Source organism: Leptosomus discolor, chromosome 7 (genome assembly GCF_034619465.1).
Source record: "Leptosomus discolor isolate bLepDis1 chromosome 7, bLepDis1.hap2, whole genome shotgun sequence".
Taxonomy (NCBI): Eukaryota; Metazoa; Chordata; class Aves; order Leptosomiformes; family Leptosomidae; genus Leptosomus; species Leptosomus discolor.
Genome location: NC_141397.1, coordinates 23,175,872 through 23,192,167, shown reverse-complemented (window position 1 = coordinate 23,192,167; position 16,296 = coordinate 23,175,872). Strand labels below are relative to the sequence as shown.

Genomic DNA, 16,296 nt, shown 5'->3' with positions numbered 1-16,296 from the left:
CTCTAGGTAGAGATATGACACATGTATTTCTTAACAGAAATTTATTTCTACATGTGAATATAGATGTCAGTCAAGAAGAAATTCTTCAGGATACATTCAAACAAGGCAGGAATGACTGCATAATAAAATACAATAGGACACTGATGATCTCAATTTTTGTGGTCATGCACAATAAAAAAAAGCCTACATATACATAGCAACAATTTAATGATCATAGAAATTGTACAGTACAATATAGCTGGAGAATACACTAGTATTTTACCTTAACAATTAGTATGTCACTGAAATCTCTGTAAATTTCCCTTACTAAAAGATCTGCCTGTAATAGATTTTGATATTGATTGGATTTTTTTTTTTTTCTAAAGTTAGGATTATATATCAAAATACCCCAGCAGTATTAATACATAACTATCAATTATATCGGGCATTGAGTAAAAAATGCAATAAATAAGTTCACCTTCTTGTTACTTTAGTGTTTCACTACAAAGCAGCAAAAGGATTAGAGTACCACCTTGGCGCATCCTACTTTAGAAGCCTCCTTGTCCAATTCACTTCATATGTGGTATAAAATAATTAAACCTCAGACTTTTGATAAAGGACAGGATCCCCAAAACAGCAGAGGGGGAAAATCCAGGAACACATTCAGACCCAAGCACACTTGTGTGAAACGATCTGTCTGGAAGGAGATGGAATCAGCTACATAGATAGCAATAATTTCCACAAAGACCAGAAAAGCAAGAAACAAAAGCAGTTGGACCGGATGTAGAAGAGTAACTGTCACTTACTCTTGGAGTCCCCATCACTGCTGCTTTCACTCAAAGCTCTCCAATATGTTATCCTGGAGCAAGCCCTACCTCCACCATGACTAAAATCTCAGTAACTACCCAAGGGAAAGGTACGATCTCCAGTAAGACTGCTGCCTTCACAGGAAAAAAAATGTTAGTTGAAAACAGTTATTTCTTTGTTATATTGTTCGTATCTACATTTATACTGCAGATTTGTAGAAGATGTTGAAGAAGTTTTTGCCTCAGCAGAACTCAGTGTGCACAAACAACTTGGTCATCTCCAAAAAGCTGGCCTCGACACTAAAGCATGGACTGCTAAGGAACTTTGACAGAGGAAAGTTAACAGAATGACAAAAGGCATCTTTGATAGTTAGATTAAGAACTGCCATTGAAAGGATGTCTCACAAATCAAGTGAGTTTCTCTAGGGAATCCTGGTAATTGTAGCTATCAAAACATACTGTTTCGTCCTAACGTATCTAATCTATAAGGGCTTCTAGAGCAGTTCTTGAGGATTGGTAAGTTTGGACAATTAAGTATTTGAATTTGCATTACAAAGAGGAAAAAAAAAATCAGGACGTAATAGCTTGGCAAAAACAGTATCATTGCAAGTCTTATGACTGCCAGCCCAGGAGTGCCAGTGATTCAATTTTGAACTACAGTATAAATACAGCAACTTACTATACATGTCACTGCATTTAACATCCCTTGTTTAGCAAGAAGCCCATACAGACCAGGTTGCTCCATCACAGCTGCAGTGACAAGAGGTGAAGGAACTGAAGAACTCAAAATCTATGATACTTTCAATCTCCTCACTTGGAAGGGACTACAGAAATGTCAGCACCGTTTGACTGAATTAAGCGATTAAAAAATCCTCCTTGACTAGTAAGTAGTGGTAACTGTCAATAGACACAAAAAGGGGAAAAAAAAAAAAAAAAAAAAAGAGTGAACTAGGCTACAATAAACTCTTCAGGTTTTAGATTCCTCTTAAATGCTTTTTCCTACCTTCCAGGTAAGATGCAGAAGGATTTTCTTCTCATCAGCTGGTATGGAAAAAAGGCAACTCCAGCAGCACTTAAGAGAGGCTAGCTACCCAAGGTATAAATACTATGACAAAGAAAAGATTTCTCAGTGGTTCACCTCAGCCCTACAGCCCTGGGAGGATCAAATAATCTGAGACCTCAAAAGAGGCTGAGGATAGAGGGGGACAAACAATAACCTTCTCTTACAGTCACTAGAAGCCCCAACTACAGGCAAAGTGTGCAAGTCATATGGTCCTGATGATACTAACCTCTGAGCCCACTGCTACAAAAATTTGTAGTAAGTCTGCAGTGATGACAAGTATAACGTCTGCCTCTTGCTGAAAAGTAAGCTCTTGTCTACCTCAAGCATATCACACTGTCCAAAAATAAACTGACTTTTCAAGAGGGTAAAAAAACCCCAAAAAACAAAAAAACCCCAAACAAAACAAACACCAAAAACCCCCAAACAAAACAAACACCAAAAAACTCCAAACAAAACAAACACCAAAAGAACCAGCCCATTGACATTTCCTCTGGTGATCTTTCTTTGCTCAGTGTCTGAATGTAGTTCAGACAGACTGTTACTCTGTGCTCACTGTGGCACACAAAACAGTCATAACTGTCCATCTGGCCCCTACAAGCGCAGCAGCTCTAGAAGTCTGGTGTAGGAGTCAACAGAATGGTAAATGCCAAAACAAAGTTCTCCAAGTGGATAGCAGAGAAACAGGAGGAAAACTTCAAGTTGAAAGAGATAAAAATAAAGAGCTATGATCTGGTAGCAAATGAGTAACAACTGCCCAGTCTAATGATTGACAAGAACCGAAAGCACAAGATACAAAATATCCCTTATGACAAAAGTAGTCATAGGAGAGAGGACTAAGAAGACTTGTTTAAATACTCAATAAGTAAAGGAAATCAGAAGTCTAATCTCCAGTCTTTTACCATATATACAGTCATGATGTAAGCATAAAATTAACAGATCAAATAGATAAAGTCTTAAAAAGAGCCTTTCTGAAAAAGCATCCTACCAGCCAGACTCACAAGCAGGCTTAACTTGTAAGTGCCCTGTACAGAGGTTACACATACATTTTACATTTTTAGAGACAGACAATCCTCTATCATAAAAGTTTTAGAACTAAGTTTTTACAAAAAGTTCCAGGTGTCACAGAACAAAGACTTCGGTAACACGTATTCTACTAAATAAGTTTACTGTTCTAAAAGGTCAACACAATTTCCCAGTATTTAAGCAGTTTGTTTCCCAGGCAAGACTCCACCACAAACACACACTGAGGCGTTTAATATACACATTTTTAAAAATTGTAACAATATACAAAAAATTAAATTTATTCTACCATTTAACTCTTCAGCCACACTTCAGATATATTTTTAATTCTCTCTCTTTTTTACTTCAGTGCTAGATGTGTCTAAGTGCATACTGTTGCTGCAGCAACATTACCATTTTCCATCTGGGAAGCCAAGAATAAACTCAATAGTGAGCCTAAGTTCTACTCAGGAAATGAGGATCCAGTTATCACACTTCATTTAAAATAAGTCAACTTGCTGTTTAGTCCTAAAATATTGCTTTTATTGTTGGGTAAGGTGTTTGTTTTGTAAAAAGAGGTATGGTTAAATACACAGCCCTGCTAAGTACTTTCCATCTCACAAATCTTTTTGTTCCAGACCTTTTGCTCACATCATAGCTCTACCTGTCTTGTTATCATCCTATCTTAACTTACAAATTCAGGGCAAAGACTAGCCCTAACAATTTTATAGACAGCAACATGATGATTTCAAATATGTCTTCTAAGCAAGTCTGCAGTAAAACAAATAAACACTTCTTATGTAAAACATCATACAAAAAAGAAATTTCAATTTTGCAAGAATTGATACTTTGAAAGATTAAACTTTTCAAACATAATTCATGATCACCAACATAATAAAATACATGTTCCAGACAACGATGAATCACAAGGACCTTTCATAAGTAGTGAACTGTAAAGAAAATTTGTAAATATATTTTAATGTAATCTAAAATACAAATACGCATACACACAGAAAACATGCTCAAAAACATTTCCATTTCAGTTCAGAATGCTTTTCCAAACAAACCCCCAAACATTTCTGTATCACAAAAGGAAATTCCTTACCGAAATAGCAGTTATCTTCAAAGAATCTACTGCAGAATGTGTGAAAAGGTACCACAAGACAGGTCCAATTTCTCCTGTAATAAATCCTTGTGCATGGCAAGAGAAAGTACTGCAAACATTTTCAATTATCTTTGCTGCCAAATGGTTCACTACCGTGTCTTCCTACAGGAAGGAGAGGAAAGGAAAACTCATATGCAAATGTTTCTAATGTTTCAGATTTCTTCTTAAACCAGTGCCTACGTCCATGTTTCATTCCATGTGTATTGTCTTGGTGTGGTTTCTTAATTTTATTTGACAATTGTCAAAGTCACTTCATAGGAAACCTCACCTTGTGACAAAGTCACATTTATAGATACTACTTCCACTTTCTCTTCTACTGCAAAGACAATTTAATACAAGTATAATTTAATACATAAACTTTCAGCTCCAAACAATCACCCCAAATTAAATGTAGTCACTAAAAATAAAAAGGTTTTGTTATGTTAGAGGTGTTCCATGATCAGCGCTCTATGAATGAATGTCTGTGTCTAAACTCATCACTACAACAATCCCCAAATAGCAAGATTATGAACATACATTTACATTAAGAAAATAAAATTAATTACATTAATTCTCTTTATTCAGAAGAGCCAACAACCCTCCAGGATAAAGTAAAAGCCTTCTTGCCAGTCAAGTTATTCCACAACTCCCTTCTCTTCCTCTTCTGAAACAGACAATCCTGACCAATGTTTAACATAAACCATTGGGTCCCATTTACTATATAGATTCCTAAATTTCTGTAAAGGATTCTGAATCCTTCATATTTTTAACACTAATCAAATAATTTTATCCGCAAAATTATTTGTGGAAAGCCACTGTACATGTAGCTTTAATGTCTACATAATTCTGTTCATACTACAATGTCTCCATGGATTAAAATATCGCATCAGAATAATCACAAGCCATCAGCACATCATGAACATCAATGGCAGCAGCTCTTTCTCAAGAAAGTGTTACTGACTCAAATAGAAGCTCACCTTAATACAGATCACTTAAATGCAGAGTCTCTGGTGGTTTTTTGGCTATGCATTGCCTCACCTTATCTTAATCTTTAACTATGAATAAGTAAAATCTTTCAACGTCTTAAATGGCATTGAGTTGAGCGAAAGTGAATTTTAATATACAAAGGACAAACAATTTAAGTTGTGAAGTCTACCTCATAGCCTGGCTTCACAAATAATTCATCATAATACCTAACTGATTTAAAATATGCATTTTTAAAAATTGTAATAATATATTAAAAATTAAATTTATTCTGCCATTTAACTCTTCAGCCACATTATCCTACTAACCTTTGGATTTCTGACATTTATCTTCACAATCGAAACCACCAACAGCTGTGAGCCAAGATAATGAAACCTTTCAGAAAACAGTACAAAAGCCTTCTAGAAGGGGAGAACTTAGACTTTATTAAAAGTATATTCAACAGCCACTCTTCCTTCTACTGACTTAGGTATTCTAAAATATAGACAGTGACGTAGAAATATTTGAAAACTAGTATAACGCTGTTAGAAAAAAAAAAGCTTTTTCATCATTTTTATGCTAATCCTTCCTGTTCTCCCAAAGAACTGCAGCTCTACTCAAAACACTTAAAAGTATTTAAAAGAAATACCAAAGCAAATACCCATCTAAATGAGTTGCACTCTTTTATAAAACTCTACTGATTTCTATGGTCTTCATTCTGATTTACAGCCACGAAATGAAAGAGGATTTAGGCTTCTCTGTTTGTACAGTTTTTATTACTGCAATATATGGTATCACTTCAATCTACTAAAAGACCTAAATACATATACATGTTTACCAAAATTAAGTTTCTCAAAAGTTATTATAAATAACGTTAAATTTTTATCTTTTTCCATTCATTATACTTCCAAATTTCAGTTTGGTGTTGGTTTTTTTTTTTTTTCCTACAGTTAAGATAAAAGTACATGGATTTATCAAAACGACTATACACATTTAAAACTGAATCCATAATTGAAATGTTAATAGTCAAGTTAAATATCTCATATACGAAGTGAGTACTCAGAATGCCAGCTGGGACTCTACTGCTACTTTAGGCAGGCAGAAACACTTAATAAATGTACTAATTAATAAATCATAATCAAAGCATTATACAGTGGATAATAGTTCTTCTGAATGTTAAATTTCCAGATGCATTTACAGCTTTTCTTTACAAAATTTGGCCTGGAAGATCTGCTTTATTTCCTTTCAGCCACTGATGAGATGAATTATGCCTGTGCCACATAGTCCTGCCACTTTGGCTAGAAAAAGGTCATGTGTCATCACAGTGCTCTAAAAACTCAGTGAGGCTGTCAGAGTATTTCCATGCGCTGCCACCTGAGATCGTTCATCTCAGCTCCTCTGGGATCTATTCCTGAGTACTAAGCAACAGGACTTGTACCATTTTCTGTTTAATAGTTCTCTGAAAGGGAAGCCTGACCTAAACTAATGTTGTTTGGTCTCTTAGCTAAAGAAGCCGTCCTGTCATGTTGCCAGGACATAAGCTATGTGAGTGAACAGAAATGGATCTTCAAAATATGAGTAAAGCAGTTCCATATAACAGTTAACCTCTGTCCGTATCTTGAACAGCATCAAATCTAAATCTATGACTAGAATGATATCAAAAAGAAGCACATATGCTACTTTCACTGGGTTCAGGTTTCAACTAGTTTTATAAAATGCACTTAAAGATACAGCTCCTAATTTTCAGTCATACTGAACACTTGCAGATGTATTTGTTTCCAGTTAAAGTCATGAATGCTTAGTGAAAATGAGCCCTGAATGAGAAAGCAAATACCAAAACAGGTAAATAGATGTAAACTACTAAAAGAGAACTTCTTTTAATCATCTTTTTATTCCAACTGTGGGGAAAAAAAAAAAAAAAAAAAACCAACAAAAAAACAGCCAACAATTGCAAATTGAAGTCAAAGAATCTACTTTCATTTTTTGAAGTAACTGAATCTACTGGATATTTTTATCGATTGTTAAAAACTTAACAGTGCACCAGAAGTTTTGGAGGCACTGAAGGTACAGTCATTATGCTAACCAACATACTAGCCCAAAATAGCATAATTTCACTAAAAGGTTAAGATAAAATATTTTATGATCTTTTTATATTATATTATGTATAGATGCATACACTTCGGTAAAAGCATAATACTAATAAAGAAACATTGGAAGAGCTGAAAGATTCAGGAGTAACAGTATTCTATCACTATTCTAAATCAACTGCCACACACTTCTTCCTTTAATCTAAAAAGACAGAATAAAAGGAAAATACATATATAACTCAATGGAGTAAAGCTGTATCATCCTAAGGATTCGTGATTATGAGAACTAAATCTTAATTTGGTGACAATTTGCAATATAAAGCCTTCACAGAGAAGAAGGAACATGTAGAAATAAAAATTTTAAATACGTCTTGTGGAAAAAAAAATTAAAATTCTGTCTGTAAACTAGAGAATTGATACCCAAAGAAGAAATTAAAGTGATAATGTATATGATTCAGACCATTCCTTTTATACTATAAGCAATTCTGTCAGTGAACTAAAAAAACTGGTGTGCAAAGAAGAAATCAGTAGGAATGTGTATGATTCAGACTGTTGCTTTTATACTATAAGCAATTCTTTCGGTAAACTAGAAAACTAATAGCTAAAGAAGAAATTAAAGGGAGAAAATATATAATTCAGACTATCACTTTTATACCATAGGCTGTCCTACACTGAGAAAACAGCTATGATTTTATTCTCCTCTCCTCCAAATTCTCCTTTCTCCTCCAAATTCACTGTAAAGGAACTGCTCTAAGAATGTATATTATAAAATACAGTGCCTTATATTATATTTTGGCAATTATTTTTTAAAGTTATCTTTTATTATTAAAATTCCTTACCAGTTCAGAACCAAAACCTCAGACTTACATCTTGCTCCATAAAGGAAGAAGTTCATATGAAGAAAATAATGATGTACTACATAGCTTACTGGCAAGCTCTAATTTATTAAAATTTTACTTGCACAGTACCTTGCACACCCAAGAGACAGAAAATTATCCTTCATAACCTCATTCACTATTTCCAATTCAAATACATTCTCCAGGTGCTCCGCTTTAAAACGAGAGTATTATGCACAGTCTAAAAGCCAGCTACAGCTAATTAGCTATAGCTATATATATTAATCCATCCATGCAACTGTATTGCCTATATATAATTTTTTCCACTTCTATGAAGTTATTACTAAAATTGTATATAGTTGTGTAATTCATATTTACATACCATTTGTAAGCAGAAATGGACAGATAGCAAGCTCCTGAAAGCTTTTTCCATGGTTCCTCTCTGCTTTCACACAGGAAAGCTTAAAAGGAGGCTTGCACACAGTTTCTGACTCTGCTGCCTAGTTTCAGTGAAGGACCTCAAAGCAACATAATCCAAACCAAGTCAGGCAATAAAAAAATATGAGACACATCAAAAAGTAGTTTGGATATAGGACAGATTATCAGTTCTAAGACAACTATCAGAAAAATAGTTTAAAAGGAAGACCTGAAGGAAAGGAGGGGCAAACGTAAGGGAGAAAACAGTGGAAGCAGAAAGGTGAGAGCATTGACTGAAACGTAAGTGTGAAGAGGGGCAAATGTAAAGCAGAAACTAAAGCTGAGATTTCACTTCGTTAAGATTAAGTTGAATGTTAAATGTGACAGCGAAAAGCAAAAAAATATATATATAAGCAGAGTCAACGAGGAGATTCTAGTAAGAGATAGAATGATACATTTGCAGTGAAGTAGACAAGCGTAACTTTAGGAAAGGAGTTTTGAATAAACTAAGTAAAACGAATGAAAGGAAAAGGGTAGCCACATTAGCATTGGGTACTTTAATATTAAATAAGAACATCCTTTCTGAAACAGAAAGTATCTCTCATGACTGCTTAACACAGGAACTGTAAGAACTAAGCACTTCAGCTGTAGAAATCAGGAACCTGCTATCTTAGAGACTGCACACAAATATTTAAAAGTTGAACTTAGGCACAAATACAGTTGCTTGGAACAGGCATTTTGTGTCACTGTTGGAAACAGTTGTTGGAAAAGGTTAGTAACTAAGTATTAAGGAATATTTACTACATGGGTTTTGACAAACTGCAACATTATACCAAGACTCAACATGCCAAATTTGGCTTATCATTTACTTATTTATGAGTGTATATGTTTCCTTATTTTGACACATCATTGAACATGCCTGTTCTTTGCCTGAGTTGAAAATCAGCTTCTATCTCAAGTTAACAACACTGAAGTGCAGGAAATATGAACTTGTGATCCTCTACAGATGAAAGGCTTTCCCAATCTTCTATCCACCATCCTAAAACTCCTTTCACCTATACATACACTTTTACTCACTATTAGATTTTCAGGCATAGAAGGTATGTGGAAATGACACTACCTACATTTTCTTAACATTTGTTCCTTTATAGGCAAATAAAAGGGACACACACACATTTAAAATTCCTTCCTGCTCCACTGTTCTGCTTCAGAGAATAGTTCTGCTCTGATAATGACAAATGATCTAAAACTCCAGAGATACAAATACACTTCAGAGCAGTTTGTAATGAAACTGAAGAACAATGAATTTACCTTATAAAACTCAAAAGCTACATAAACTACAGTACTGAATTACATAAATTGATTTTATTGTCGAATTCTTATTAAATACATCAAATAAAGCTTCTTAACTGGCAATAAAAACAAGTATTTATAACGCATATACTTAAACGCACTGTGGTAACTGAGAATCTATTACAAAAAGTTATTTTGAGATTTTCATAAATACTGAGACCACATAAATATTCACTTCAGAAAATACACTGACGTAAAATTTAATTAATTAAATAACCTTACAACAATTAAAGTAAATTTATTATTTAATTGAATTATGATTTCTTAATTACTAATGTGAGAATGTAAAGCTTGCTTACATATAATAAATTGTTAGATCAGGGAAAATTATTAAATAAATAGCAGATTACAGGCTACAAATGTAAAACAAAGAAATACAGCAGCTAAGCTCTTAAGCTGCAGTCAAAGAATGTTAAGCACAGTGAAAATAAATTTAGACGGTATTTTCAGGATTTTCACATCCAGTGCTTTACTAATGCATGTAATAAAATTTACACAGAATCTCATTTTAGCTTTAAGTCAGAATTTAAATAATTCTAGATTGGTCATTTTAACTATTTCTATTATCTCCTAGGATGAGGGGGAGGAGTATCATTCATACGCTCCCCTACCACACCTGCATAGCAGCCACTAAACACTGCGAGCCACTCACAATGGACAGAGCAGTTCTGTGCCTACTACCACAGCAATGCAAATTTGACTCATAAGAAAAAACACGAACAAAAAAACCCACCCAAACCCAACACATTAGAGCCAGTGTGCTAGGTTAGCAGAAAAGAGCACTGATTTGAAAACTGGAGGGGTTCAAAAAGCAACAAGGGTTTCTATTGGTACATCACTAACAAAAATAAGACTAAGGAAAATTGAGTTCACTGCTGAAAGAGCTGGGGCCAAAGGACATCAAAAAAGCTCAGGAGGTCAGTGCCTTCTCTGCCTCAGTCTTTACTGCTCTCAGGCCTTCCATGCCCATGTGTGAAAAAGCAAAATCTGGGAGAGTGAAGTGTGCCTACAGGACAGGAAGAAGGAAGTAGGGGACACAAGCAAACTGGAGGTGCATACCTGAAAGGATGCAACCAAATGTGCTGAGGAAGCCAGTCAGCATTGTTGCAAGGAAGCACACCTATTCAAAAGTTTGTGGTGATCAGAAGATGCTCCTTGTTGACTGGGGGCAGAGGGCAAAGGGCATGCCCACCTTCCGGAGGGCAAGAAGAGGAATCTCTAACTCTGTCTCCGGAAAAATTACAGACCAAACTTTCCTGGAAGCTATTTGCAGGTACATGAAGGGCAAGGAGACTGGTAACAGTTAGAATAGATTTATAAAGACCAAAAACCCACCTAACCAACATGACAAGCTTCAATTACAAGACAACTGGCTCAGTGGACTGACAGAGAGCAGTGGGTTTAATTTACTTTAGCTTTAACAAGGCTCCCCAGATTGTTTCCTATACCTAACCAAACAGCCAAGACCTGGACTTAAGTGGACTACTAAGTATACAGAAAGCTGGTTGGACCATGAGACTCAAAGGGCTGTGATCAGAAGTACAAAGTTCAGCAGCTGTGGCAGCTGGGGCTATCACGGGTCAATGTTGGGCCCAGTATAGTTAACCACAGCATACTCACAGATGACACAAGCTTGAATCAACAGAAGGTTAGGCCAGCACACAGAAGGATTTTAAGCTGGAGAAACCTCCTGAAAGTCATAAAAGTCAAAAGCAAAGTCTTAGACCCAGGATGGAATAACTCCCACAAAGCAGAGGGGCAGAGAAGGATCTGGAGATTCAACAGAACAGGTTGAACACGACTCAGCAGTGCTCCCTTCTGGCCACAAAGGTTAATGGCATACTGAGCTGCATACCTACCAGTTCAGCCAGCTGGCCCAGGAAGGCATTTTTTCACTTGTATCCCGAAATGTGAGACTATCTGACCTACTGTGTCCCAGTTTAGATCCCCATTGTAAAGTAGACTTTGACAAATGGCAGTTAGTCCACAGGAGGACCACCAAGATGACTGAGGGCCAGGAGCACATGATAATTAAGGACAAGCTAAGAGAGCTAAGTTTGTCCAGCCCAAAGGAAAGACTGCTAAGGATATGATGGGTGTTTTCCAAATCCTCACAGATCATTATGGAGAAGATGGGGCAAGCCTCTTCCTGGAGGTACCAATGAAAGGTCATGAGGAAATGAACACAAGCTGTAGCAAGGGAAATTCTAATTAGATATAAGGAAAAGTATTCTTCACAATGATAGTCGTCGCACACTGAAATGAACACAGAGTTTACATAATAATCATCCTTCGAGTTACTTAAAGCTTAAGCAGATAAACCCTAAGCAACCTAATATAACTTTGACGTTGAATGCAACTAGAAGCAGGCATTGTTTTGACAGGAGGCTGGACCACAAAACCTCCAAAAGTCCAAACTATTTTTTTTCCTTATGATTTGCTTCCCCTTAAAAACAAAAAGATGGGAGACACTTGATCTTAGTTTTCTTTACACATGATCATAGTTTGTGCTTTATTCGCTGTGAAAAAGACTATATGAATGTAACTAGAAAACATTAAACATTTTCTTTAACATATCTGGCAATGAATTAAGAAACAATTCTGAACATGAGGGATTTTTCTTCCAGTTATCATCTTGGTAGCATTCTGCTGGAGTCCCTCTTGAATGTCAAAGTCTTTCTTGTACTGGGAACTTCAAAACTGAACACAGTGCTCCAGATGTGGTCTCATTTTACTGCTGAGTAGAGGGGGAAGAATCACTTGAACGTGCTGGCTACTCTCTTGCTAACACAGCTCATGTTGCTGCTATGGCACACTGCTGGCTCATGTTCAGCTTTTCACTGGTATCCCCAAGTTCCTTTCTGCAGACCTGCTTCCTAGGGAGATTGTACTGTTGCAGAGGGCTATTCCACGCCAGAAGCAAGCCCTTGCTGTCACTTTTGTTAAGTTTCACAAGGTTCCCGTCAGCCCACTTCTCCAGTCTGACCTAGACTTTCTGACTAGCAGCCCTGACATCCAGCATATTGATGCTGCTGCCCCCACCAATTGGTGTTATCCAGCTGCAGAATACACCCCAGTTGGTCACTCTGATCATTACAGAAGACATTATACAGTATCGATCTTTGAGGGACACTTCTGGTTATTGACTGCCAGCTGGACTTTGCACACTGATCACCTGAGAAAATGTTCCTGTCCACCTTATCTTCCATTTAATCAGTCCATCTCTCACCAATTTGGTAATAAGGAGAGTTCGGGAGAGTGTGTCAAAGGCCTTCCTAAAGTCAAAGCATATAACACCCACTGCCTTCCCCTTGTCCACAGTGCCAGTCATGTCCCCATCACAGAAAGGAATCGGGTTGGTCAGAGGTCTCGAGCATATGACATATGAGGAAAAGCCAAGAGAGAAAGAAGAAAACTTTCTCCAAGAAAGGAGAAACTTTCTTCCTATGAGGGTGGTCCAGGCATTGCCCAGAGAGGTTGTGGGACCACTGTTCTTAGAGACATGTCCCCGAGCAATCTGATCTATTTAGACCTCCTTTGAGCAGGAGGTTGGATTAGATGACCTCCAGAGGTCAATTCCACCCTGAAGTATCCTATAGTTTAACAGCTTCAAACGTACTTAAGAAAAAAAAAATCTCACCAAGACATGTGGCTATATTTTAAGCCCATTTGATGACATCACACATATGTTTCCATAAAAACTCGTTAATAAATTTTTTTGTGTAACTTTTGCTACTAAAGATTGAGAGATCTACTTTTTCACTAAATAATGTGACAGACTGAAGAGAGATATACTATCATCCTGGATGCATCTACTGAAGTAGTATTACTCCTACAAGTTTTGAAACAAATATACAAAAGTGACACCATGAATTTAATTGAATACTTTAAAATTTTTCTGTTTTCCCATGTTTGTTCATTCCTCTTCCATCCCTGCATCCAAAACATCTGTCACAAAAACTTTATTTTATATCCAATTAGTCTTTCCTTAAAAAAAAAAAACAAAACCTCTTGAAAACAGATGTCTAACAATAATATGAGTCTAATCATCTAGTTTTAGATGCTGCAACATCATTTTCCAAGACAGATAGGTGGCTAGTAAAGTTACGGAGGATAAGAGGAGAATTGCTACAAGAGTGGAGCAAAAAAGTAGCAAAAGAAACAGTAAAGGTTAATAATATTGGGTGGTAAGTTTCTCTCTCCATTTCAATATGTTGTGAAGTACTTTACACATATATGGCTATTTTTGATTCTTCAGATGGTGCTGTTCTGGAAAGTTGAGGCTGCTACAGCTGAGATAGAGCAATCTGTATTAGTATATTTGCACTGCACCCACACAAACAAGCTTGAATACTTAAAACTCCATTACAAGCCTTGAGCATCTGCACAAACAGAAACTGTACAAATGCACATCTTCGCTTGGTTAGTCTAGATATAACTTTAAATTTATGCTTAATTAAATTTAATTCAAGCTATTGCATGTGAAATTTATTTCTATTTTGTGTTATTTTTTCAATAAAAATATATCAGGATAAATTATTAAGAAAAATTTGATGTTTCAGGACTAAGAAATTATTTTATTCTATGGGAATAAATTAGTGTCTTATGGATGTCTCGATTTAGTTTCTCTATACTTAATATTCAGAAATAGCAAGTCTCCCTTTACTAAATTTATAATTAAATAGCTTCTCAATAGTGTGCCTTAGAATGACATCTTACTCTAATTATGAGCTGGAAGTAGACCACAATACACACACAGTTGTGTGTGCTTGATCACATGAAGGTTTGGAAATGTTAAAATGCATCTAGACTCTTCCTCTATTAATCACAATCCGCAGGCAATAAAGATCTCAAAAAAAAAAAAGAAGAAAAGAGGCATTTCTCCACTTGAGTGACCTCTGACATGTTTTCTGCCTTGAGCTTTGCCTTGGGCAAAAATAAAGTCAAGTGGTCTCATACAAACAGTAAACATAAACCCTCTACTCAATTCTTTTTCGTTTTACAAATTGGAACTATATGCATGGGTTTCTTCCCTTCTTCTAACACTGCTAAGTCACCACCAAGAAAAATGAAGAATGCAGCACAGCACATGTATGAGAATAAAACCAATTACTACTTTTTGTCCTCAAAACAACACTAACAACACAGCAGGATAACAATGCAGTTTTCAAAAACTGTATCAGCCACTTCAAAATAGAAAGCAAATCTTGCTCAAAGATTTACAAAAGATGTACAAAAATCAAATTGCTAGGGGACAATACAAAATGTCAGAACATTTATCAAAAGAAAACCTCAGCATTAATAAATTCCACATTTATTAACAGTAATTTATATTTACTATCCCATTTCCAAAAAATCAAGTAGCAATACATAAGTGTTGAATGTACAGAGAACAACACCACGTTTTTGCGTTAATCTCCTGCTTAGGTCTGGTCTTCTCATGATTATTTAAATTCAAGAGCAATACTTGGTTGACAAGGCACTGCAGTGCTGCAGGCTACAATCCTCACACAATGCCTAAAGGGTTATTACAGTGGAGAAATTCTATTGAGGACAATGAAAAAGCCTTACCCCTTCCCGAAGACACCTCGTTAGCACAATGTAAGCAGCTGAGGGAACAACCCAGCGTTCTCTGGGGTGCTCCCTTTTTTCCTCCTGAAATGAAGCCAACAGCACAACTTATTAAATTAAAAAAAAAAAATAATCACAATGTCAGACAACTAAAAAATGGGTAACAGATTCTTAATAAGGTTCATATTATACACATTTCAAATTAGCATATGCTAGAAATACATTAAATTCCAGGGCAATATTACTATTTAATGTTATTTCATGTGCAGCACAGAAATTAATATTCTATTAGCTTATTTAAATATTCTCCAAAATCCGTAACAGAATTTGTCCTAATATTTCTGGGTTTCATCAATTCCTTCCAATTCACCCAGACACATAAATATTCTTGCATTCCTCCCAATCATTTTGATAACTTCAGAAAGAGACAACTGAGTAGTAATGCTTCTCTTTAAATGTTATTTAATTATATCAGACAAACAAAATCACTTTTCTCTATCAACTAAAAAAAATATGTAAATTGAATATTTTTTTTCCAATGTAAAAGTCATACAAGGTGATATAAACTATTTAATAAAACTTACTGTATGGTATAGCCTTCAGTACATATCAACACTGTTCTGAGATCTTTACATATATTTCCTTGAAATCACTCTGTTAGAAAGACTAATTCGCCACTAGCTGAATCAGGGGTTTGATTAAGTTATTGAACTCCACTTCTCCACCCCACCCTGCAGTAGTCTACTGTAAAACTTCAAGTTTAAAAGAGGACATTTGGATATCATTATGATTTAACTAAAACAACCTCCATATCTAGAATAGTAACACAGAGATATTAGTAACTGAAAAAAAAAAATAGTATCTTTTAGGAAAGAGAGTAATTATAGGCATTGAGTGAAGACGATAGGCCATGAAATCAATGTGTAGCTTGTCTTAATAAGTAGACAAAGGATGACAAGCACCAATTTCTTCAGAAATTATACATTTCTTGAACTCTACTTATTATATTAGCAAATTATTTTTTAGCATTCTAATTAACCGTTTATAATAAAAAGCATAGGATGGGCAAGGTGCGGGT

General features: G+C 35.6%; 1 protein-coding gene across 1 annotated transcript in view; it reads right to left on the bottom strand.

The window, feature by feature from the left end:
- ULK4 (unc-51 like kinase 4) overlaps nt 1-16,296 on the bottom strand; it is a 231,804-nt gene that overhangs the window by 172,629 nt on the left and 42,879 nt on the right. The window contains exons 18-19 of the mRNA XM_086467979.1: nt 15,219-15,302; nt 3,953-4,114 (exon numbers count right to left, since the gene is read on the bottom strand). Of these exons, the coding sequence (XP_086324105.1) occupies nt 3,953-4,114; nt 15,219-15,302 (246 nt within the window). The remainder of the gene's footprint in view (nt 1-3,952; nt 4,115-15,218; nt 15,303-16,296) is intronic.